Below are 26501 nucleotides of genomic sequence, written 5' to 3'. Positions count from 1 at the left end.
GGGGAAAATGACTTTAAAGTTCAGGATAAACAAGGATTACTAAGAAGAGCTATTGGATCAAGGGAGTAGGGAGTTTATCTACAGAGAGACTATCCTAAAGCAACCTGATATTTCAGAACTATGCAGCTATCTTCCCTCAGTGCCCTATTAAATTCAAAATAGCTACTCAAGCGTAAAATGTTGATTCATCACACTTCAACATATGTGAGACAAGGAGATTGGGGTGTTAATTACCATGCTCCAGTTAACAAAACAGAGAATAACCAACCAGTAAAACCTTCTCAAAAGCATATAGCTAAATGAAAAGGCAGAATCAAAACAAAGTTTTAGGTCACATATTCATCGAGACCAACAATAGCATCACATTATGTCAGTACAACAGCATTCAAATTATTTATGCCGACCAATGAACAGGTCAGAAAAAAGAGATTCAGCAAACTACAAAAATCTAGAAGTACTACCAGGCAACAAAATTTATCTAATGGATATCAGGTATTCCACCTGACACCACGTTCTCATCCACAGGTTTAGGGCCACCACAAGATCTTGAGACTGATTCAAACAGCTTTTCGATCTCTGGCGCACATCTTGTAAATGGTCGACTCCAAAAATTGTACCTTGGATTCTGTTGAACAAGAAGAAATACTGAGTTGAAAAGACACTAAATGAAATGAAGACTGCATCAGCATAAATATACACAAAATACCTTTATCAGTTCAATGAATGTGATCAGAAGACCCCATGGATGAGGTCGATTTACAATCAGGCGTTCTAATAGGACCCTGGTTATCTGTTCTTGGATCATCTCCTGCCCATTTACAGTAAAATTAGTAACTTATAACAATCCAATACATAACTAAGCAAATCAAATGTCTAACCGGTCTTCATACAGTGCATAATTATAAATGAAAATAAAATTACAATAAGTACTCATTCAGCATTGCAGAAAATAATCACTCAGTTACGCAAAATAAGGATAAGGCCAATAGAGGGGGAATGCAACCAAATCAAACATATCCTGGGACACATACACTTGGAATGTAATAATGCATGCTAATGAAAAAAAAAACACAAGAGGACCAAGCTTTCACCGTTTTTTAGGGTTAGGGGCAGTGATATCTTTGATGTTAGGGGATCTCAGGTAAATGGTCATTCAGTTTTGCATCTGTTTTGCTCTGCAGCTATGCAGATGCATGTGCCTCTGCCCTCCCTCTGTGTGTGTTTGTGTGTGTGTGTGTGTGTGTGAGAGAGAGAGAGAGAGAGAGAGATTTATGTGATACTTGTACTATTTAGGGAATCAAATAGGCTTTCTATAACCACAATTTTTTTATATATTCATTTGAATATTTTCATTAATTGAACTGTTGTAGCCTATCACTTTCAGTTCTCAAATATGTAAATTCATTTGAAAAACATGAAAAATGTATGTCAAAAATCAAAAATAAAAAATGTTTTTGGCCTTCTAACTTTTAAACCTCTATCCCATGAGAAAAGGAGGGGGAGAGGGAGAGGGAGAAGGAGAGGGAGAGGGAGAGGGGGAGAGTTTGTGGGTACATATATAAACACTTTAACCCTCTTAAGCCAAACCTTTGCCATATAAAACGGGAGGGAGACAAAGAATAGTTGACACGGGTGCATAAACATATAGAGGGACCACCTAATCAAGATGAACATCATTATTGAAACAATTGAGAGCAAAAAAATAATAAAAATCAACAAGTGACAACCACAAATATAAATCGGAAAAAAAACACTTGAGCAGTTGACACGGGTGCATAAATACATATAGAGAACCACCTAATCAAAAGATGGAACACCATCATTGAAGCCATTAAAAGAAAAAAAAAAATCAATAAGCAACAACATATATAAATTGGAAAACTAAATGAAAGCACTTGAGCACCTGGTTTGATTCCGCAAATAGGTAGAGCAGAATAAAGGAGAAGTAATGTGTGTGATTATTTGGGTATCGCAATTGGTTAGCGACTGCATTTAAAAACAAGTAACGCCCCTCGGTGTCCAAGTCCATTATCAAAGTCTGGAATACATCTAGAGCAGCACCAACCAAGAATACTGCAAATGGAACACTACTGGGCATCGACTGAGCATGAGGAGTTTTTGCCTGGAGCTGCTGGATAGCCTACAGCAACCCACCAAATCTAATAAATACAGGGTAATGAAATGAACCAAAGAAAAACATGCAACACAACTGCAGAAGAGGAAATGCCTCACAAAAAGCGGATGATAAGATCATACAAACCTGGAATAAATAAAATGCAACGACAGCACTCATTTTGATTTCACTAGCGCACAAATTTCCACGAGTAAGGATAAAAGAAGAAAGCAGTTGAATCAAGATTTTACCTGCATTCCAACATAGAGTACAAGGGAGTTGATCAGGGGTACATTGTAGCGCGTCCCAGCCTTGGCAGCTTCACTTGGAGAAAGCAGTAACTTCTGTTTTAATTCACTCAAAAATGGGGACCCCTGTTGCCTTGTCTGCAATCATTCAGGACGGTATAAAACAAGATGAGCAGACAGGAAAAGCCATATTATAGTGTAATTCATTCTCCCAGTGCTCTTACCCCGAACCTAAACACATGCTGTGTACAGCAAAGAAACAAGATTTTGATTATGTTAGGATTACCTTCAGGTATTCATCTACATCACCCTTCATCTGCTTTGATTTAAGAGCTGCATCAACTTCAGAAAGAATGCGAGGGGATTGACTAATCTCTGCTAGTAGATCAATCTATAGACACCAAAAAAGAGTTCATTGTCAAACTTAACAACAGTACAGAAAATGTGAATAAAATTCACAAAACTCATTACCTTTAAGTTGGGAGTTGATGGATCAGGAAGCCTCATGTTGCGAGGAAATGCACTTAAAATTATATTTCGCATCTGTATGCAGCTTGGAGGGATAACATCACAGAAGCTGAAATGGTAGTCACAGAGGAACTCCGGAAAATCATGGAGGAGGACCAACAAAACCCTGAGAGTCCCTTTATACAGAAACTGGACCTAGAAGGTGAAAAAAAAAGAACTTAAATTGATATCCAGGTTTTAAGCAACAACACACGACACAAAGAACAAAAAAATAAAAAATCAAAACAAACCGGTTCTCCTAGCTCAGCGTTCCTCAGAAAGGGCTCCATAAACTGGAAGAGATCCACCAATAGTCGTTGAAAGTAAGGCCACCCCTTCTGAGCATTTCCAGCAAGTAGTTTAGGCATAAAACTTCGGTGACTTACAAGTTCAAGCCATGCAAAGCTGAAAGGAACTCATTAAGTTAGTCACTCAGACAAGCACAGAAATGTACCTTAGGGTAAATTACACAACAAAGAGAAAATCCAATAAGTAATCATATTAGAACACACTGTACCATCTTAGTATAACAAAATAAATGTCCAAACTAAATTAGATACCTATCATATCTGGAGAGAACTATCCGTACAGTATATTACAATTATCTGTCTTGAATATGCAGCAATACTTAACATTGTTACTCTACCATACCAGAAACAATGTACCTGAATCCTGGAACTTTGAGGGGCTGAAGGGCATGGAAAGCATTGGCTAAAGCTGTTAAAACCTGAAAGGCCCCAGAGGAGATCAGTTTTGTAATGGAAGATCTAGTCATGAACATATACAAAAAAAAAAAAAGAATACCTGAAAATTTGCACCATCAAAAACAGGGTCCAGGGAACTGAGATCCACTAACCAATTAATGAAAAGCCTAAAATATGGTCTAGGATTAAAGATCATCTTCTTTTCATCAGCGTCCCTCTGGATGAATCTTACAGTGACAGCGAGAACCTGTAAAAGAAAGAGAGGTGCAGTAAGTCAAGAGACTAGATAAGAAGCACTACCCAAGAAGAAGTTATAGATCATTCTCATACCTTTGGCAGCAGCAATAATTTACTAGATCCTTGATCCACAGGATAAAACTAGAAAGAAGACACATAGAAATCAGGCAACAACTCCTATTCTAATCTACGAGAGGTCAGTAGAAAGTTCTTCAGAAAAATATACCAACCTTCAAAATTGAGAACACTAGTTTGGCATAGATATCGATTGCAAGGAATGATAGTGGTTGTGCTTGGTGAGACTGAGGGGTGGAACTCATGACCTCAGACGAAAGACAATGTGAAACAGAAAGTTCCTGAATTATCAAAGTAATTAGCTTGCAATAAAACCTTAAACACTTGATCAGTAGAGTTTGACTAATGGAATAGGTAAAAATCACCGTGAGTCTGCGGAAAAAACGCTCTGAAGTTTCATCGCCTTTTAATAGGCCACTCTGGTTTAATTGCAAGATATAATGAGCATGAGTTGCGTCATTCGCTCCAGGAATTTCACAAATACGGTACCACTCAGCAAACAACATAGAGACCTACATATGTCAATGATCCAACAGCTTTAAGAAAGAGACAGAAGAAAATATGAAATCTACCTCTTTATTATTAATCCCGAGATAACTTGTTCCCCAACCAAACGAGTGCTTAGTGCTAAGATTATATATAAAATTACTTTACCTTCTAAAAGGATAGCAGCGCTGAACAAAATATTAAAGTTGCTGGAACCTTAATCAATTTCTTCATTCCAATTTTAACTATACTGAAAGTCTTTTCCAATTGGGCAAAAGCCAGAAAAAACATTAATAAAAGGAAATACCTGCTCGCGGAAACTTGCAGAATCTGGTTCAATACATTCAGAAACACCATAATCTTCTCTGGTACCAGTAGCAGTAACGGCAATCTGTTTAAATATTGACGTAAAATCAAAACGCATGTGAAGCAGAGGTAGACATGCCTTTTTTTACTTTTAAATCGTAGGGTACAACTCATCCAGGTCTAATGGCGAGTTCAAAAGGTTGGTTGAACCATTTGCTACAATCATTTAACTGACCTCACTCAACAATTTAACTATGGTTAGTTTACACCACCTTATGAATGTGTTCTGCAAATATAGGTAACAAAAATATTGTTTTATGGGGTTGTTTAAAGTTCTCTACTGGAGAGTTTTTTCCTTAGCATATAGAAATAAAGCAAATTTTTACATATTATAGAAACAGAAGTAAATAAAGTGTTCTTCTATAATAACTTAATCTTTTAAATGAATGGGTACACACAGTTTAACATGGCATGTGGCATTCACAGGTTGTTGGTGTAAGTTTCACTACTATACATCATAATATTTTTGATAACTGAAAAATCCTCGAGGGCCAGCGGGCACACTTTTAGATTATTTGTTTGAAGACACAAACAAATAAAACAATCTGTTCATTTTCTAACAAGTACAAAAGCTGGCAATTTTTTGACCAATGTAATCTTCTATGATTAGTCAGCGGGTACACAACTCAATATTGCACGATCAATATTATTAAAGGAGGGATTTAAAAGACCTTTTTGTCTCTAGATTGCTTGTTGCCATCCTCCTTCCCAAAAGATACACTAGAGAGCGCAGCAGCATTAGCACCAGGGTTCTTAGCAATCTCAACAAGTTGTTGTAAAGACTCGGGAGAACCTGGTCTGGCTGCAATCTGCACCATGAAAAAATATAGGTAAAGACCTACCTCTATATCAGAGCAGAAAAAAGAAAAGATGGGAGTAAAAAAGGTAAGACATAGAGAGAAGATAAGGGACGGGTACCTTAGCAAGTGCATCAACAAGGTTCTGCAGCTCAGATATGACTCTAGAATCACTTATCACCAGTGTTTGAATAAGAGATACAGCAAATTCAGTAGCAGACTCTGCATGTCAGACAAAAAAACAATTAAGTGTTTTGTGCACTCAATTGAAAATAAATTGAAAGACAAGTTTACATACTGTTTCTGCCAGCATCAAGTAATTTAGACATGTGCACATTATACTCGGCAAGGTTTAGCAGTTCACTACGAATCAAACCAACTGTAATGTCTTTGTTGAACTTTCTCTCCTCATCAGAGTAAATAACCTGCCAAAAATTAGTAATCAAATGTAGTGATGAAAAAGGTCAACTTCCAAACAATCAATTTTATCTGCATATTCACTTAATGGAAGGGCCAGCCAACATTAACACTATGGCATAAAAACAACAACTATGCGCCAATCTCAAACAAGTTGGGCCCGGCTATATGAATCCCCCGTTCTCCATTTTATCATTATCATACTAAATAAAAGTATATTATTAATAGTCTTATAACACGTCCAAAAGCATATCCTCGACTAGTGGTTATCACCTATATGGATCTTTTCCTTCCATTATGCCACAAATTTGCTAAGTCTGCAGTGATATCAAAGCATAACACTGAAAAGTTGAGGAAAATGATTCATAGTTATTCTTTCCACTGTGGAACATGATATTGTAGCAAGTATTGATCTCATAAATTTACAACTCATTTTAAAAGAAGTTCACACATATAATGCATTAACGAAGTTCACTTATCAAGAGCTGCATCCACCATTTGACATACTTCAGAAACCTCATACTTTCAAAAAATTGAATCAACCTGACTAGCTTATTGCCATCACTGTCTGTCATACTCCAACTTCCAACAATTTTGAAGGGTAAGAACTAGAATATTTTGATGTCTCATGCAGACCTTCATATTTTATAGTAATGCACTTTCAAACATATAATAGAACTTGAAGAATTTAAGGAACCCAACTTTTTTTGAGACAATTAACAGTTCTATTCAGTAGAAAATTGGCCATTCCAGAGAGAGGTGCTAAGTTGGAAGCCACCACAAAAGAAAACAATTAGGGTTGAAACCTCCTATTCTTGGTGTCAAAAAAAAAAAATTATGGATCACTATCCAGAAGAAGAACTCATTTGAATATACTGTTCTTTTCCTGGTGAACCATTCAACTAAACATGGCTACAACTTCCAAAAGGAGATGATCACTTCCAGAAGAAACAAAGCAGACATTCAAATCTTTTAGTTTCCAAATTACTAGGAGTTGCTTGCAGAAGGAACTTTTCAAAGTAATAAAGAACAACATATTCTAAAACTTCATTTTTAAACTACAATTAGATTCCAACGATCAAAACTAAATGACATTGTTATACCCAAGTAAACACAGCACAGCAGAATTAGGATAATCACTAGACTGTAAGCATTCAGATTGCATACAAAGAGGAGAAAGTACACTCTTGACTTAATTATCAAACCAAACATACTGAGGAGACTAAAATAAATAAATAAATAAATACGAAAAATAAAAAGAAGCTTGGGGTCAGTTCCATACCCAACTAGTTAGCTCCTTAACAAAAAGTTTGCTAACATCACGGATTGAAGACAGAATAGCAAGATGGGCACCAACATGAGCACTATTTGTAGCATTCTCATACAATCTCTTGAAAGCCTGCATAAAAGAAACACTTTAAACTTTAGAACATAAATCTTGATGATCTAGAGATTATTTTCATACAATTCAGAAGAAGATTAACCTTCTGGGCCACTGCCAAGGCGGCCTCATCTCTACTAATACATTTGAGGATGATTACCGGAACTTCAGCAATAAGTGCCTGCAAACAAACATGTGAACATGTGGGAGTTCTATTATCTTTGAGAATGATAACACTATTACATGTGTAGCACAAACGCGGTGCTAGGCCTTGTTTACAGTTCATGAAAAAAAAATCCAGGTTCCAACTACAGGGATCAATTTATGGAGCCAACCCTAAGACCAACTGCAGCCTTTGAAACTCAAGATGATGCTCCCACCCCTCTAACCTTCTCCAAGTTTGCTTGGCATAAGGCTCGAACCAGATGGACATATGAAATAAGTACAACAAGTTTTTTGCCGAGAATACTTCTAACATACAGAACACAGGGGCAGTAAGTGCAACATCACCCAATGTAACAGCATTCAAGGTTTCTTCACAAAACAATGTCTGGGGAGGATACCTGAATTTCTGCCTCTTCAGCTTCTTCACTCACCAGGTTTTCAAGCTGTACAACAAGAGTACCAAACAAGATATATTAGCTACAGTACATTGGCATGAAACAAATATGAGAACATACCTGCAGGAAACAATCAGATGGAATTTTATACCAAGAACTGACAATAGTTTTCAAGAATTGTAGGGAAAGCAACACACCTCAGCCATCAACACAGTGGGTTTGATTTCTAGAAAGATGAAACAGATTAAGAACAGAAAATTGGGTCTCAAACCTTTTCAGAGATAATCTGGTACTTATCCAACGCATCACCAGTAGTCAGCAACGGCTCGGAGATACTATTTCCAACACGTTCAGAGGTAGCTGTTGCATTTGATGGCTGTAAGGAAGCTCCTGATTCCTGTAAGAAATAATTTAAACATCGATGGTTTAATCACCAAAATGCATACACAACTAGAACCACTAACCCCAATCTAGAGTGTTTCGCATACAAAAGGAAAAAGCCATAACCAACCTTTGCAAGACTGGATGGTTCCACTGGATGCGATTCAGGAGCTGAGACCGATGTGAATGGTTCAACAATAGCCTCCGTTTCAAAACTGCTAGAAGTGACATTATCACCCGTCCCAAGATGGGGAGAGGAAGCACTGAGATAAAATTGACAGGAGGATAGGAACAAGAAATCCAAAATCACCATGTCAAATGTGGAAGAGTATCTCAAAGATGAGTAATGAAGAGGCCATCAACAAGAAAAGGGAAAAGACCTATTAAGTTGAGATGAAGTATCTGTCTCTTCTGATATTTCCAATGGCTGCGGAACAGCAGTTATTGCTGCATTCACAAGACCAGACGAGTAAAGGTTGGAGTTCAATTGTCCAGTTCCTGACATATACGCCCTGGAGACACCAACACTGCTGGAAGAAATTGAAGGAACAGCAGTCACAGCATTTGAGCTTTGGCTTGATTGATTTTGCCAAGGTAAGCGGACGAAATCCTGTGAGACAAGTCGGAGGTGAGTTAATGTGTCCACATTAATCAGCCAACCCTCTTACAGAAGAAGCAACAGAAAACAAGCACCTCATAAACGCGTTGCTGAGAATGGGATAAGCGGCCAGGTTTAGGGCGAAGAGCTTCTGGTAACCCACCCATATGACCCTGTGTATAGGGGCTTGCATCAAAATATGAGGCACCGGGACCCTCTCTCTGTTTCCTCCTTATGGCCAGCTGTTGAGCTATTTCTCCATCAATAGTCTGTATAGCCTGCAAATGCATTACCAAGACAGAGATGATAAGTGAACTTAGACCCTGCAGAAGTACAACCAGATTTTCATACTCAAGGGAATTATAGCACTGTAAATAGATGGGCTGTACTTGAAAGAATACAGTAGACAAAGACAATAGCAAGTTCCATGATATATCCATGACACAAAATAGTCTAACATCCAATCCAATGTTGAAAAAGGCATAGGTGACCATGTTTCATGAGATTCTCAAAATTGAAGAAATGAATAAAGACGAGCAATCGGAACATGAATACAATCATAAACAACAATAAAATGGGATGCAAAATCATAATATTCACTTCAATTATGAAAAGTAAAACAATGTATCACCTCAAAAACAATTTAAGATTTCTGATTCATGCAAAGATACAAATTTAAGATTCTAGCTCGGGTATAATGATTAGTCCAATATTCCAACTTGGGTTCGCACTATCATCCGAATTTCCTACCGTGTCTCTAAATATTTCATATATTATTCAACTATTAAAAAAATAATTTTTAATACTTATCAAGTTCTTCAATATCTATTTTATAATAAGTGATGATATTCCCATAAATGGCATAACAGCATTCAGACGGTGCAGTGGAAGTTACAAAGTGTGCAAAGCCCCAAATATATCTAACATGTAATCGACATTTACAAAGACCATATTGCACCAAAAGGCTAGCAAAGTAATACATTTGTGTTTTAAGACTCTGCATAATAAATATCTAAATTAGATATCAAAAGATTTAAATTGATGCTTGAATCCACACTGAAATTAGATGTCAATCCTTGCACTCTGAACACTGGCATGCGTTCATATAGGAGGTAGTGTCTATACGGCTCAAACTCCTAGTCACCAACATATTTTTTCATGAAGTTTGAGCATCAATTAATCCATCACTTTACCAGCTATAAACTTGTCTGACGCCACCTTTTTCAATATAGAGCACATAAACATACCTATTTTTTTAATAAAGGTAACAGCATTGGCATAACTATTAAAAACAAGGAAAAAAAGAATCGAGCCTATGTACCTTACAAATGAATCTAATCTAAAGTTAATTTCCGCCAAGGCGCAGAACTCAACGTATTGGCATCTTGACTAGAGGCCTGCATAAGCTACCCCAAGTTCCAGTGCTTGCCCCGACTCTTGGGCTTAAGAGCACTTCCAGCGTGCTTTCCAAAGAAAAATTTGTGATCCACATTATAACTTAGTGCCTTAGTCTCACAAAGATCACTACAACCGCCACATATGTGCGACAAAAAAAAATTGTTCATGTATAGATGTGTGCGCCAAACCATCCAAGCCCTACCCACCTTACCATTTTACCAACCAGCCCCACCCTATTCTGTTCTCTTTTTTCTTAGAATCCAGCATTCTCTTTTTAAGCTTTTTCATTTTAATTGCAATCTAAATATGCATAAAAATTAACACTGAATCCTCAATAGCAAGTCCACAACATCCTGATCTTTCAGGTCTAGTTCAAGAAATTTTAATGGAAGAAAAAAAAAATCACATCAATGCTTCTAATGGGCTTGGAAGCATCTTTTGTCTTTTCCATCGAAAGAGTTGTATCGATCACGTGAAGTTTTATCCTTTCTATCAATTTTTCCAACAACCAGAACCACTCACATACCCTCTTATTTTTTCAGACATGATTCATATTAAAGATAAAGCCGAGAGACTCAAAAGTCAAAGAACAGAACTGGCTGACCTGTAACGCAAAATTGAATGGTTAAGCTTGAAACTCACTTAATAACCAACATCCCTGCTCCCACCACACAACATATTTTTCCCAAGATTAGGTTCTGTGCATACCATACCCCCAAAAAAAAATTTCTCTGCCCCAATACAATCTCTAAATGTATTCTGCTTAATCATCATTATCACAAAAGGGATTCATTCTTACCATATACAACAGTCACAACTAATGAAATTAGAAGGTAAAGGATAGGTGGAAGAAGTGCCCCTGGGGCTTTGGTCAAGTAGTGAGAGCGTAGACCGTGATGTATGGTACAGGCACATTTCTGTTCAAACATGGGCTCTGACAAAAGCCTAATATCTAAGTGGAGAACGGTAAAACCACTGAGTTTTGATCCCATGTTTTTTAAATAAAATAATCAACAACTAACATCACCTACCAGCCCAATCTGTGAGACACTGTATCCAGAAAGAAAAGCAACGGAAGTCAAATGACATGAAGCAAACAATCATTGGACAAGGTTCTGATCTGTTGAATGTTAGAAATGATGCAATAAAGACCACCTAACAAGACAAAGAATGCAGAGTCCTGAATGGCATTTGGCCGTCAAAAGACGTAACACGAGGCAGATTGAGAAACATACCTTCTCTGTAGCTGCTTGTTCAATCATGGCACAGCCAAGATCGAGATTATCATTAGTAACAAGCTGAAGAGCTTGTTCAAGGAGGTCACTCGCAATGGTCAATCCCTGAAGTAAATTACGAAGCTGGCCTGATATCGAACCACGTAAAGGTTCCTAAAACAAAGGAATTCACAATTGTACCCAATAAAAAAAGAAGAAAAATTAGGAAATTTGGCAGTATCAAGATATCATCAGAAAGATCTAATGTATTGATCAAACACTGAGAATGGTAAAAAGGTATTCCTCTACCTTGCATGTCACATGAGCAAGGCTTCCAGACAAGCTGGCGACCATCAAATGTGCAGCATTACGTATCCGGGTCTCATCCGATTCCATCGCATAGTCCTGTCATGTGTCATCATAATCAGGGAACAAAACAACTGACCTCTTCTGTTTTTCTTTCGAGGGGGTGTCAAAATTTATGTAAGAGGTGTCTCAGAAGAAAAACCTTCAAAACAAGTTCCTTGGTAGTCTGAGTTGCTATAGAAACACTGCGCTGCACAATGCTGGACACTATCTCTTTGATAGCTCTATCCATAGCCATAGGAAGTACACTGCAGAAAGGTATCAAAAACATGATAGAGGATTACAATACAATTGTAAGTAATGAACCAACCCCCAAGGGGACAACAACTGCTATTACAGTTTCGAACCTCTGAAAATGCAACTGCAGGCCCAGAGCATGAAGCTTAGGATTGACAACAACTTGCTGCTCTATATTGGATGCAGTTGCAGGAAGCTATAAGAGAACAATATAAGTTAGAACCATCTCCAAAAAAAAATTGTCAAATATGTAGAACACTAACACTGCCAACAAACCTGACTAACAGAGAATGGTGATTGCCCTTGTAAAAGACCTTGAGCAGAAGGAAGCTGATCAGACAGGCCAAGCGCTGCAAGCTTCTCATCCTCCATCATTGGAGCAGATGGAAGATGAAGTGGAGCAGCATACTGAATCCACCACATAATTAGTTCAGGAAACTTAATTATCATAAAAGCCATTCTGAAATGACAACCCAAATAAAGCCCAAACCTGAGTTAAAATTCGTGAAGGGCCACTAGGATGAGGACTGGCAACATCAAGTGGTAGTTCAACCTGGTTTAGTGAAGATATAATGCCAGATTTGGCATCGGCCACCATCTGTGGTTGGGAAGATCCACCAGCATCCTTGTTTGAGAAGTCGGGATTTCCTTCCACTTCTCTCACTCGGTCTTTAAGAAGAGAACTTGGAACTACCTCTTTTAGATCCACACCAAGATTTTTGAACAGGACCTGAAAAGCGAATATATAGGTAATACTTCTTCAATTACAGAACAAAAAGGTCACAAAACAACAAGTAAAACACAAACCTCAATGTCAAACTTGAGGTTCATTTTAAGATTTGGCATTGCATAAATCTCAGCAAGTAATTCAAGAATGCCCATGGTCCATGGGTTAGGTGGTTGGTATGCTAGACTGCTTTGGCATGGTTCCAGAATCTGCAGCTCACAACACAAACTCCATCATCCAAAAATCCAAAGAAGCCGTTAAGAAGAGGAGAGGGGGTTACAAAAAAATAAGTCAAGTAAGACCAACCTTCGATGTGAAAGGAATAACTGCAATCATCAAACCTTTTTCATATGCCTGCATAAGAAAGAGAATAAACAAATTATCGCGAGATTAAGATGCACCAATTCCACAATCTGAACAACTGAAAAAGAAAGATATTCATTAACAAGCAAAAACCTCAATAATCAAAGACTTCGGATCAATCTCTCGCGCCCTCAAGACATGATTCTTTCCAATTGTGATTTTGCCTAGCCAGCTTCCAAGGTTTTTCAGCAAAGAACGCTCTTCCGAACTTGACTTTATCAACTCTGACCCTAAAAGAACCTGAAAGGAAACCGAAACTTCATATGAAGCAAATGAATATCACTTTCAGGTCAGCTGCAGTGACCAAGTAACAAGTTGTAGCTGTAAGACCTTGCAGTTCTCGTAGGTTGCTTGGACAATCTCCTTGAACAGAGATTTTGAATTGGCTTTATCTAAGAACTTCAGGTACAAGTCATGAAAATTTGGCTCAATGCTCGCTCTGTCAATGAATAAGCAATGGCATAAAGGAGCAATCAAAGTTGGGGGGAAGGAACGGAAGTGCAAATTTAAATAACAAAATAATAAAGTCATCCCCCCTATAATGATCTTTCTTCATCGAAAAAGAAATATAGTAAACACAAGAACTATAATGTTAAACTAACCTTTTCATCACCATATACTGAGCAAACCATGGGTAGTACTGCTCTTTCAAAATTTCAGTGAACTCTTTTGCTTTAGCCTCAAAATTTGTCGCAGATAAGTTATTGATAATAAATGAAATCTTATCCTGTATTTCTGATGCAGGAGCCTGCAAAAATAATGATACTTTACTTAAAAATTGACAGACAATATTACAAGGACCTAACAGAGTCACTTCAGCTTAACCATGCCATCTATAATTCCCAAAAGACTCTCTGATACATCAAGACACAACTACCAAAATTTGTGATGTGTTGCAAGGAAGAAGTCATAAATTCTGTTGCACACTGTCGTGTGTGTCTTGAGCAAAATAGGAAACAAAACAGTATATCCTGCAACCAATTAATATGCCAATGCTCACACTAGAGCGACATATATTTTGATGCAATAACATGGAGTTATCTCATTTAAAACATGTTGGTGCAGGAAACTGACACTAAAAAACATGTAGTCTCACCAAATGGATAATAAACAAGAATACCTCTATGGGTGTTTCTCTTCTCTCTGCAGCTGCAACAAGTGTTTCAATATTCAGTGCAGAACCAAACCCTATAACAAAACGGTGTCACATCCATCAGTGCCTCTGTCTACAACAACAGCAAAGAAAAAAAATTTAAAAAATAAGTCTATGATAGGCCAAGCATTACTTCCTGAGGTAATGGCTCTAGATGGGCGAAGAAAACCAGGAGAAGATGTCAGTACTGCTGAAGTACTGCTTGGACCTTGTGGCTACAATTCAACAAGAAAAGAGTCTCATAACCTGCAATAGACTAATCATAATATGGAGAAAGACGCAACAAGCAAGATCATTGTATATACCTTCTGAATGCCAGCATTATCACTTGAAGGAACTGTGGCAGGTTGCACTGCAGGTGATAAAGCTGGCTTCAAGTAGCCAGAGAGAGCAGCAGAGGGTTTTCTCTCCTCTATGGGGCTCTGTTGCCTCAGAGGAAGCTGGCTTGAAGAGGGTCCTTGCATACTTTGCTGCAAACCACTCTGTCCAACCACTTGAAATGTTTGACCCTGACGAAAGAAAAAAATTGAAAGGCCAGCAACTATTTGATTAGCCCAGGATAGTCAAAAATGATAAAACTACTCTCTGAAACAACACTTACAAAACAAAGCACTAAACCTTATCCATTCGGCAAAATGTTTTTTTCTAAGATCTCTTTCAAAACGAATACTAATAAGACCAGAATAATAACTTACCTCGGAATTCATTGGGGAAGATGGGATAGGACCGTGGAATTGATCAACAGCAGGGCTGTGACCCACCTCTGACTCAGAATGTGCCAGTGATATCCTAGCAAGTGCCCGTTCAATGAACACAACAAGCTCTGGATTAGCTACTCGGAGATGAGATATTTGCAAGATATGGTTGCAGTATTGGGGCCATTCAATCAGACGATCAACGAACTGTTCAAGTGCCAAAATCCCAAAAGCAAACATCTGCATACAGAAGGGCTATCAATAATATGAACCAGAAATAACATTTACGAAGTGTAATCACTGAAATAAACCTTCGAATCAGCAGGCTTGCGCAACGCATCCAAGACAGCTCGCAAGGCAATACCAAGTGCAAGATGAGTTACCAGCTGATTCTTAATAAGCGACCCTGCAAAAGCAAATACACACCACAACAAGAATTATAACAAAATTACGGAAGATAATTCCCCGACCACCACTCGTGTGACTGCGATGGGTGTGTTGTTGTACACTTGTACTGAATTTTAAAAGCTATTTTCTTTGAAGCCAGCATCTAAAATCCCAATTATTTCAACGGCACATAAAAGAGAACAAAATCATGTAATTCTTTCATAGAAATTACAATGGAGCCTTGGTTTGACCCCCAATAAATCATCTGTTTTAGCACAATCACGAAGTTACTGTAGAAAGATAAAAGTTTCAACAAAATTACCCTTTTCAACAGCAATCAAAGAAGAAAATATCTTATAGCTCATTTTAAAATAATCTAGAACGAGAATTTGTATGTGAGCATAGAATCCACATTGTCAAATCAAAGTCAAAGCTACTCTTGTGTCAAGTTAAAATGAGTATTGCCTCCATATTAAGATGTTCCCAACATTTCATCTGAGATGCTATCAGCCCTTTGTTTCATTATGTGATGTCTAGAGTCTAGACAACTTAAGACTTATAAGTGTAACTTCTAATTATGTAGCCAAACAAGAGTAGCAACATATTTTACGTGACCTTGGTCAGTGCTTTTCATCTCTTGTGTATAATACCACAGAGAACCAAGTCAAACCCAACTGCACTCTGATGAACAAGCCATCAGAACTGGCAAGCGTTTTCTCTTGACAAATAACCCCCAGACTTTTGTGCTTTGCCTATGATCAAGGTAGTTCATATGAAGAAATTGACCGTGGATATTCAATTCCAACAGTCAAATAATCCGATTGTTTTTCTAATCCTCCTCTTGCATATGCAGTTAAAATGACATCTTATTGCTGCTATTAGCTGCAACAGAGCCCATTGGGCCACAAATGCCTGACACCATCATTAGTCAATACCTGAAAACTCTAGGAAAAGGATACTGGGTGCAAACTAGAGAACAAAGATAACACCTCAAAGGGCTAACAGCTTCAAGAAGTTATTAGGGGAATGTGACTTAACATATTTAATTAAACAACCTAAACAGATTTACATTTTTAAAAGATCAAAAAAAAGTGCATGGTGTATAGGAAACAATAATACTTGAAAACTCAAGAAAAAAAACTTGAAGTCGAGCAGTTTATTGCAATCCAACTGAAAATTGGAGAACCTGAAAAATCAACACTGAGAAACTAACCAAATAGAACAGCTGCAATTCTAAGCTGCCTTTCTGGGTACTTGGAGAGAAATTTGTATTCTTCAAACAGATTAGCGATCATGCACTCGAAAATTGCTTGCTCCCTGCAAATTTCAACTCACTTCAGTATCTCTTAAAATGGGAAAGTATTAATAATCATGATTGTAGACTAGAACAACTCAGTGCAATAACTTGAGCCATTTTCACCAGTTTCCAATGTCCACTTGAAATTCACTAAATTATTAATAAAATAAGAATCTGTGTTTAGGATGGGAACTCTCAATATGTTGAGCATACCAACCTATAGAGAAAATGAGGGAAATATATGAACTTTCACTTCACCCAACAATGATCACATCCCACCTTAAAAATATATATATTGAAGAATGACAAGCATTAAGTAACAGCCACATGGGCTTTTTAGAGCATAAAGAGCACAATGCCAACGGAAAAGCAACGGCAACTCTGTCTGCACTAAAGAAGCAGAGAAGTGAAAAGTATATGCATGACCGACTTCCCCAGTGCAGGACATTTAAAAATATTACAACTGGATTTTTGCAAAACTGACCTCTTTTCAGTTGATTCTTTGAAACGGGCAAGCATTTGAACTGTTGCATCATTACTCAGCTGACCAGAGAACATTTGATGAAAGTATACGTTTGCTTCTGCTTCAATAGCATCAGAACCACCACCATCAGAAATGGATGTATCAGCACCACCAACACTTTTAAGCCTTAATTTAGCATCCATGTATCTTATGTGCAACTTGTCCAGCTCCTCAGATAAGTGGCAGGAAGAAACTAAGCTAGAATGAGACTTAAGGACCTGCCCAACAAAGATTCAAAGATGAGCAAACATGAAATTTTGCATGTTGTCTAAAACTAATCTATCTCAAAAGTGGACCATTAAAAAGGTAGAAGAAGTTACTGAATAAATAGTCAAAAGAGCACTGGGGGGATCAAAATGGTTGGAGGCATCATCTAGAGCAGCAAGATGTATTTCCCTCAAGAACTTTAGGCATGCCTGCAAATACATATAGAGTTCAGCACAACACAAGAGTAAAATTTTCTCCAACATTGTGAACAGTGACAACGCTGACTAAATGTAAAGAACAGCAAAAATATAGAACCTTTCCAATTAAAATTTGTGGATAAAACAAACCTCATAGAAGGTATCTTTGTATGTGTTCAAGTTATTGCTCAACCATTTCTCTAAATCCAACAGCTCCTTGCGGGAAGCAAGGGCAGCAAGTCTGATGCCGAAAGCAAAAGGTATCCTATCTAGTACTGATGATAGAATCTGCAACACACAAAAAATCATGAGTTCACATACTTGAAGTATGACCAAGGGTAGGATATGCATAACAGGGGAAGATGTACATGAAGAGATCAACATATATCTCAAGCAACCACTGGTAAGAACAAGAAATTCCTCAAATAAGCAAAAATAAAAGGAGGGTCACAATTCTACCCATTCCTCAAACAAATAATATTAATAACAAAACTAGAAGAATTATTTATGAAACAAAAACACACTTTGATTTCTTTTTAGCCATTACACCTGGCCACACTAGGAACCTTCTTTTTTGGGTTAAGGACCTGGCATACTAGGATCTTCCAGAATACATTTAAACTGCAAACAGGTTGTCTCTTAAAGCATAAAATGCAAAAAAGCGATAAGATCCACAGGCTAAAGTGACGAGTGAGAAACGAAGCCCATACTTGGTGGAAATGAAGCACGCTGTTTCCTGTAAGATACCACTTACATATATGGATTCACTACATATAATTAATATTCAAAGCGCACTAAAATAACTAATTTAGCATCTAATATACAGTAATGGCGACATCAAACCACCTCTCTAAAATAAACACTAATAATTTCACAAGACCATCAAACAAAAACTTCAATCACAAAACATTTTTCCATTTTCGACTAAACAACCAAAAAGGAAACTATCTGCAACACTTGAAATTCACATTTGATTGTACTAATAAAAAAAAAAAGAGAAAAGAAGATCAGGAATAAATAAGACTTGGATAAAATAAAAAAGAAAGTCATTTCTTTGAAACAGAAAAAAAAAAGCAAATATCAGAAGTAACTAGGAAAAAAGGTGGTTCCAGAATACGCATAAAAAATCGAGAAGACGAAGAAGATATAAACTACAAAGAGAATGCTGAAGTATATGTGGAGACAAAATTTAATATTCAAATAGCCCAATGTTTTTTCCCTTTTTCTCTTTCACTTTTTCATCTTCTACATTGATAATCAAAGAAATCAACCGCTTCTCTGTGGAATCACTTGTGTTTCATTGTCTGTGAAGTGCATCACTGCATCCACTAAGCGATGACAACTCACTTTGCATTGCTTTATCTCTTACTGACTGCAAGAGATAACTATGCAAAAAGACATTTAATACTATATATTACTAGTAGACTGCTATATGAATGATGCATGTAACAGCCAATCATTTCAAATAACACACTCAAGTGAAGATGTCCAGAACTGAACACAACAACGGATCATTTCAAATAACATTCTAATGGTATCAATCTTCTGCATCACTGTTATATACATGAATTTGGGAAATAATCCAACCTTCAGCTCTTGACAGGCATCCAAAACTGTGTGCATGTTGTCCAGATCAACGTCCAATGCTTCTACAACACCCCAACACAAGATGCTAGTATTAACATGCCACAAATGAAGAATCATCATACCCCTAGCAGCAGCATTTTTTAGCATAACAGGAAAAGCAGCAGCGGCAACTTCATGCTGGAGGAGATTATATGCAGTCTACAAAATATTCAAAGGCATTTTGATTGATAAAGATGATAAACTACGAAAAAGGAAAGATCCATAATTACTGTCCATGCTCAGTACATTAATGTGGGCCATCCCATGAAGCAAGACTTCTGGACAGTGCTTCAGAGGGTGCTCCAGGATGGACCGCACAGAGCTTGCATAACCTATCTCAGCAAGCTGGCAAAGAACTTCGAGAAGGTCAAGACACAACCATGCATGATTAGCATGTCCATTTTGGATTTTATGGTTGTTCACCGCATCAGCACAATCCTGCTCAAACACAGCGTCTTTTCAGACCAATCATAAAAGATATGAGGTTGTAGATAAGCTAAATGTTAAAAGCATCATACCAGTTGCCTCCTAGAATGTGCGAAGGTAAATACTTCAGGAGGCACTGACACAGCATACTTGAGTAAGGAAAGTTGACCCTCAGCATTCTTCCAGATAGAACCACAAATAGTTTCAAGAGGAAAAGGATCCTACAGTCCGGCATAATATACATCAAAAATATGTCAAGGAGGAAAATTTTATTTTTTGTTGACCATGGTACAATGTAAGTGGTCATTGAAAGAGCATACTTTAACAAGAACAAGAGGGAATGAAATGACCACATCGAATAACACAAAGAGAACTGCAAATTCCAAAGAAAAATCTAGCAGAACAAATTATCCTACTTAGATACGGGGAAATGGGGTAACTGAATTAAATTGCATGTTCCATTATTATATGAAATAAGTGCAAATCCCCCTGTTGTGAGTCTACAATTTTTTTCTTTCTTGCATGTTCCCTTCTTTTTGATGACACTAAAAAGGTGAGAAGTGGATAGCCTCATAGATGCATGCATTGTATAGAGGGAAGAAGGGAGGTACCTGACAGGCATGTTCGTAAATGGACATCAAAAAGGAAAAGGCTGCTCCGTCGGGAATATAAAAACCCTCATGATCTAGATTATCTAAAACAGTTACCCAGTTAAGTTCTGGAGCCTGCACACAAAGAGGTGGAAAGTTGGTCAACGTGTTCCTTGTCATCAAACTATAACTGCAATCAATAAATACTAACTAGTAAACAATTAAGTTGATGGAACTCACAAGTTGCTTAATTGCATCAATAAGGATGTCAGCATTCCAGGAATTCAATGGTGATGGATCAGTCGCAGAGATGCTACCAAGAGCAGTACGGAACGTTGAGAACATGTTAAGGTTATCCTCGATACCTGAACAGGTACGTACAACCATACCAAGTATCCTAGCAACAGTCACTTCAGTCAGCGGCAAAAATAAGGATAACATTTCTTTGCATTGCAAGATAGAAGCAGTGCAACCATAACCCAATTCCTTCATGATGTCTGCAATGCTCATTTCTTTCTCCATATCTGCCAAAAGAACATCAAAATCATCTTCACCGTCGTCATTTAAGAAATCTAAGTTCCTGCCACAAAAAAAGACAAGGTTATGTCATGTCTACAGTAATACACGAGTTACTGAACAAAAGACATAAAAGAACCAGAACTAAATTAAATAATAATACCTCAAAAAATTAGCTTCATGAAATTCATCAGATAGCAATGGAGTTAAAATGAACTGGGCTTCTTTTGACGGGACAAGTGATAGCAAATGCATAAACAAGTCTACATGCTTAGAGAGGCCTTCAGATTGATTCAGAAACATAAGAACATTCTGAATTTGCTTGGCATCATCTAAAGAAGAGTTGGTGGAACGTAATTCTGCAATCTGGCCCATGCAGTAATTGGTTCCTGCAAAATATAAGTAACAAAAACACATTTAGATAAAGGAATTACAGCAACTTAACACACATTCTTTTACCTCCTTTCTTCCACCACATAAAAGCTTAGATCAGGATCCAAGTACTATTAACAGCATTTGTAGGAAAAAGATCGGCTTACCACATTTCTTGACATCAACATTTTCTGAGTCTGACAACGCAAGGCCAACTCCGATTTTTTCAGATATTGCCAAGTGGAAAGCATTTGATAGATTCACTAAAAACTCCTCACTGATTGCAGTGTCCTTGAGGGATTCAGAAAGAACAGTGCTGAAATTTGGCTTGTCCAAGATGCATCTGAAAATGGAAGCAAATACAGGATCCAGCTGTGTGTTCTTCGAGTCTTTCCCATAAACATTCAGATGATCGATGCAGGTCCGAAGAAGCAATATGCTCCCTTCAACTCCATATGACAGATACTGTAAGGAGAAAAACGTCAAAGAAAACAAAGTAAGAGGATAGAGGTGCTATTTTAATATTTTTCCCAGGGACTAACAAATATAGATAACCATCTAGTTGCAACATATCAAAAGAGTCTCTGATTGCGACAATATTACCTACTTATATCCTCAAGATAATGTTTTTTCCTTTAACTCAAACATAACTGAAGATCCCACAAACAATCTTAAGTTTTAGCGCAGAGCATTAAAACTGTGCAGAATTGCCTTAACAATTGGCAAAAAATAATTAACACTAATAACATCCCCAAATTGGAAAGTTATTTCTTTTAAAAGACCACTATATGGTCAATCACAGGGTTAAATAAACTAAACATTCCAAAAGATCAACTAAAGCCGTTTATAAAAATAAAGTAACAATAAAAATTCAACTCCTACAAATGCAAAGCAGAAGTAGGAGGAACACGGAGAGAAAAAAGGAAAACGCTTCTGCTATAAAACTAGTAGATTACCAAAACAAATGATCCAAAGCCAAGGAAAAAATTGAACCACCAGAACTTTCAGCATTTATATTTGAACAACACTTCAAGGTTAGGTCCAGACGATGAGTTCAATGATGGTTGGGGAAAATAAAATAGAAGATCAGATATACTTGGGAATTCTCTCTTAAGAAAATCTATTTCTCCTGCCCTACCCTCCGTGCTCTAGAGTAACAGATGGAACTTGACATCCCGGTAGATCCAAGTAGTATGCCATAGAAGGTGAAGAGAAACAAAGATGCAATCTAAATTGCTAGCTTAATACCTTTTCTGGAGCTTGTATGCTTATTGATTACAGAAGCATTGAGAAGAGAGAGGAAAAACTTCCGAGAGAAAAGCAGAAGAGTGTCAGCAATAATTTGCGTCTTATAAATTTAGGAATGAAAGATAAATGTAACAGCCCAGTTCCGTGATAGATTATGACCAAAAGTATCACATAATCTTCACTCTATCCCAAAAAAAAAAAAAGGCAAAATGACATCAAGTGACGAAATCAAGGTAGACCATTTCGAGAACAACTCTGTAGCAGTAACGGAGATTTCAAAAGTAAAGGCTTTTTTTAACAGGAATTACAACACTGAAGGGGTTATTCTTATCTTTAGAAGGAAAGAACAAAAATGTAAAGCACTTAAAGCAATATAACTATGCTTTAAGTGCACTGCTTAACAGTAGCACCGCTTAACAAGACCAGTCACCAGTCAGAATTATAAGAACTTCAGGACCCAAGTGTGCACCTCAGTATCTTTATCCTTATTTAAAACATTGAGGAAACATGTAGCCTATATTGCATCCAACTTCTGAACATAAGCACCTCAAGCTTGTTGTGACAAAACAGAACGGCTCTAATAATCTAGGGCAACAATAATACCACAACATGATGCATGGTATATGGTAAGTGAGTCAACCGAACCTTATCCAAGAAAGACAAAAAAATTGATTGGTACATTCAAAAACAGACAATCTAACAATTTTTCTACCAAGGCATCTCCCATTTCAAAAGTTATATTCTCTTTATCGAGTATTGTAGTATCATATAAGAAGCATTCTAAGACAAGTGTCCAGATTTTAGTACTTAGCTTCTACTTGATTTCCCCCCTCTTATTACCCAAGAGGGAAAAAGAATGCACTGACACGCCATACATAAAATCAGGAAACAAATTAACCTTTGACTCCACCAATCAAAATATAAAATGTAGGGGAAAGCACAATCGGGAATTGAATCTTCATATTTATATTCTATACACGAACTACAGTGATCCTAATGAATAATACCACTTATTGAGGGAAAAAGAATCCACTATCCATTTATGCTAGAAAAAGTTTGTATCTTCTTTTCTGGATAGGCAAGAACATTTTGAATCCTTATTTCTTGTTATTTATAATACAAATCCCCAATCTAATTACCCAAACCAAAAGGATGTCACGTCTGTTACCCATACTATCCCCATCAATTCTAGGTTTAGCAGCAAAAGAACCATTCATGGTGGTCAAATGCATCAACATCTCCATTGAAACTACCAAAAATTACCAGAATTTTAGAAATCCCTTACCCGATAACCAATTTCATGCTTTTTAATCACCAACAACTATCTTGCACCAGATGTGTAAAATGTATGCAACCCATATATAAAGGTACTTACATTTCCCTAAGACATAATTACAAATAATCCAATTAAAATATTAATGAATACCTTGCGGAAAAACTATTACTCAAAAAGGACAATTTTGCACAACCACATACTAGAAATCACCAACAGTTCTCTAGCACGCAATTCACAAAATGGTCAGATAGCTACGCTACATGTGCTCAAATTACGTAAATTTTAATATAAATTTTTACAATCGAAATCAAAATATGGACAGTAAAAGCAAAACCACATTTACTCGAGAAGGGCAACCTCAGGGCAATTACAGATAGTGTTTTCTAAGGTTCTCACTTCTCTCTCATCAGATGCATAAAAATACATGAAGTTCAATTAAGTAATTACTTGCTGTATTATTTTTAAAGAAAAACTTGTAACTTTTTGTATTCCTCAGCATAAATTTACTTGCAGTATTAGCAAATGAAAATTCCAATTTTAGATACTTGAAGCAAAACCCATTACTCAAGAAGGGCAATTTAAGCAACTACATAACCTTGACAGTCATTGTTCTAATAACTACTTAGTAACTCACTACCCCAGCGCAAACATATAGTAACACCGTGAAATTTCTGGTAAATGTGTGTACACTCGCAAACACGGATTACTATATCTGGATTATGCACATCATCCACTAGACTACAATTATTAAAAGTATTTGAAGTGTTTAAACTTATTTATATATTCAACCACATGTGGAAGTATGAAAGGATTGTATAGACTACACACCATTCTTCTAAGATATGTTGATTCTAGCAATCATTCCTTATCTTAATCAAGTTCCCACGCCATAAATAAATCCCCAAACAACCTAACCAGCCAGGGGAAGAGAGCATCTGAAGGGTTAATTCAATTACAGTTACAACACACCAACCCTGGGCAAATCACTAGCTACAATTTATAGAATTTTTTGATAGATTATATTCATCAAAAAAAAAAGGCTGCATGAAGCCCCACTGGATACTCGAAACAGAAACCATTACAGAGAAAGGCAATTCAGTGTAACTACATCACCCAATCACCATGAAGATTGTGCCTTCTAATAAACAAACTGATCCCCCGCTACACTCGACAAACATAACCATACAATCAGTTACAGCAAGATTGATTCCAATCTTGTGTATTATATGTAAATTACAATTAAACATCTTTTACTAATAGCAGTGACTAATAAACAAAGAAACAATTTTTGGTATTTGAAACAGAAGCCATTACTCAAGAAGTGCAATTAATAACAACTACGTAATCTTGAAAATCGTTCTTTCCAAGAGAATTCCAATCTGTGCAAGAAACAACCAAGACTCGAATGTAACGGAATTGGGGTAAGGAGGGTTTACTATACCTGACGGAGCTCATGGATTACAGTGTCAGAATTGGAACCGTTCAAGCTCTGGAACAGAAACCGAATCTGAGTAGAAGCAGCGGAGCCAAAAGGAATCATCGCGAAGAGTAGAGAAATTAACGCTAGGGTTTTTCAACGAGCAGAGAAAGCAAGAGAGCGGGGGAAGACTGAGAGAGAGAGATTTGCTGAACGATCGAAAAGAGAGAAAATATGAAGGGTGAGAACAAATGGACTACTAGAGAAGGGCTTTTATATGTGGGTGGGGTGAACTGCTTCGGGTTTTACATCTATAAAATCGGAGTTACCCAAATTGCCCTTTGGTCTTTTCTTGGTTAAAAACATAAATAGACCCTAAAGTTGTCGTAACATTCATTTGCACACCTCAAATTTCGACTATGAAGCCTTTTTTTCTTCAATTAATTAATTGTTATGATAAATACAATAATTTTTTGTAAATATTTACTTATCATTTTAACTGAATTAAATAAATATAAATATATATTTATATTTATATTTGAAGGTGTATGCGTGCGCACCTAAAATTTCATGAGATTTTAAATTATTGAATTAAAGAATTTTTTGTTATTATTTTACCTTAGCATGAAGAATATAATGACCTTTTTTTTATTTTTTTGTGTAAATGATATTTTTTTCTTATTTTGCTAGTTATAATTTGGCTTGATAATAAGTTTAATATAGAAAAAAATATTTTAAAATTTTATTATTTTAAATATGTTATAATATTTGTGCTTTTTGCAATCCTTTAAAAATAATATTTTTAAATATGCTATAATATTTTTGTGATTATGAACACTTCTCTTGAACATTGATTAAAAATATAATATCAAATAAAATAGGTAAAGTGACTAGTAGTGATATAAAATAAAATTTACATTAGATTGTCTTTAACTTATTATTGTAGGTTCATAAGAGTTCATTAAACGTCATTCACGAAAGGGAATTACTTTTGTCATGTTGATGAAAAAAATCTTTAAATTCATCATTCAGAATAAATTTTTATACTATTTAATGTACAATATGAAGATATTTAGTTTACTGCGAGTAATTAGTTGGAATATTCACAAGAAATAAGAATACATAAATATATACCTCCTGGTATGATTTTGACGATGATAATCTATCAATATCATGCATAACGAATATCTTTATAGGTAAGATTAGTAATTCTTACTTTTTTTATGCAACTTAAATTAATATAGTTTTGACAATAATTATTTCTCAATGACATAAAATATGGCATTTCATATGATATACAAGTTAGTTTAATCAAAAATAAAATAAAAAATTGCATGTTAAATGTAAATAAAAAAAATTGATTGTAACAATATATATGATCAGTTGTAATTTAGAT

The 26501-nt window shown here is 36.5% G+C and overlaps 1 protein-coding gene across 1 annotated transcript; it reads right to left on the bottom strand.

The window, feature by feature from the left end:
* Positions 1 to 218: 218 nt before the first annotated feature.
* On the bottom strand, positions 219 to 25357 carry LOC107002569 (CCR4-NOT transcription complex subunit 1). The gene is made up of 51 exons (XM_015200635.2): positions 25130 to 25357; positions 21332 to 21629; positions 20956 to 21181; positions 20517 to 20856; positions 20298 to 20411; positions 19779 to 19907; positions 19507 to 19698; positions 19222 to 19419; positions 17785 to 17922; positions 17551 to 17646; positions 17192 to 17448; positions 16624 to 16727; positions 15335 to 15429; positions 15024 to 15263; positions 14634 to 14837; positions 14462 to 14543; positions 14296 to 14363; positions 13778 to 13923; positions 13506 to 13614; positions 13269 to 13415; positions 13119 to 13166; positions 12893 to 13021; positions 12576 to 12815; positions 12362 to 12493; positions 12196 to 12281; positions 11991 to 12096; positions 11792 to 11887; positions 11504 to 11656; positions 8966 to 9148; positions 8653 to 8882; positions 8403 to 8535; positions 8163 to 8288; positions 7895 to 7939; positions 7435 to 7512; positions 7233 to 7349; positions 5832 to 5958; positions 5655 to 5755; positions 5408 to 5545; positions 4678 to 4761; positions 4250 to 4396; positions 4040 to 4165; positions 3903 to 3950; positions 3673 to 3819; positions 3534 to 3595; positions 3120 to 3273; positions 2833 to 3024; positions 2648 to 2752; positions 2365 to 2499; positions 1904 to 2140; positions 707 to 808; positions 219 to 625 (listed from the first exon to the last, which is right to left on the bottom strand). Exons 1-51 carry the CDS (start codon positions 25226 to 25228, stop codon positions 479 to 481), a joined length of 7236 nt encoding a protein of 2411 aa, XP_015056121.1. The 5' UTR covers positions 25229 to 25357; the 3' UTR covers positions 219 to 478.
* Between the last annotated feature and the right edge of the window lie 1144 nt (positions 25358 to 26501).

This window comes from Solanum pennellii, chromosome 1 (genome assembly GCF_001406875.1).
Source record: "Solanum pennellii chromosome 1, SPENNV200".
Classification (NCBI taxonomy): domain Eukaryota; kingdom Viridiplantae; phylum Streptophyta; class Magnoliopsida; order Solanales; family Solanaceae; genus Solanum; species Solanum pennellii.
The sequence above is the reverse complement of the archived record's forward strand: the minus strand, read 5'-3'. Positions and strand labels throughout refer to the sequence as shown.

Bases quoted from the DNA above. Each gene is read 5' to 3' on its own strand.
- LOC107002569 (XM_015200635.2), bottom strand. From the start codon at position 25,228: ATGATTCCTTTTGGCTCCGCTGCTTCTACTCAGATTCGGTTTCTGTTC. The intron at 21,182-21,331 runs GTAAGCCGATCT...TATATTTTGCAG, and splicing joins TGTTGATGTCAAGAAATGTG to GAACCAATTACTGCATGGGC. The intron at 3,274-3,533 runs GTACATTGTTTC...AGTTCCTTTCAG, and splicing joins CTCAAAGTTCCAGGATTCAG to CTTTGCATGGCTTGAACTTG.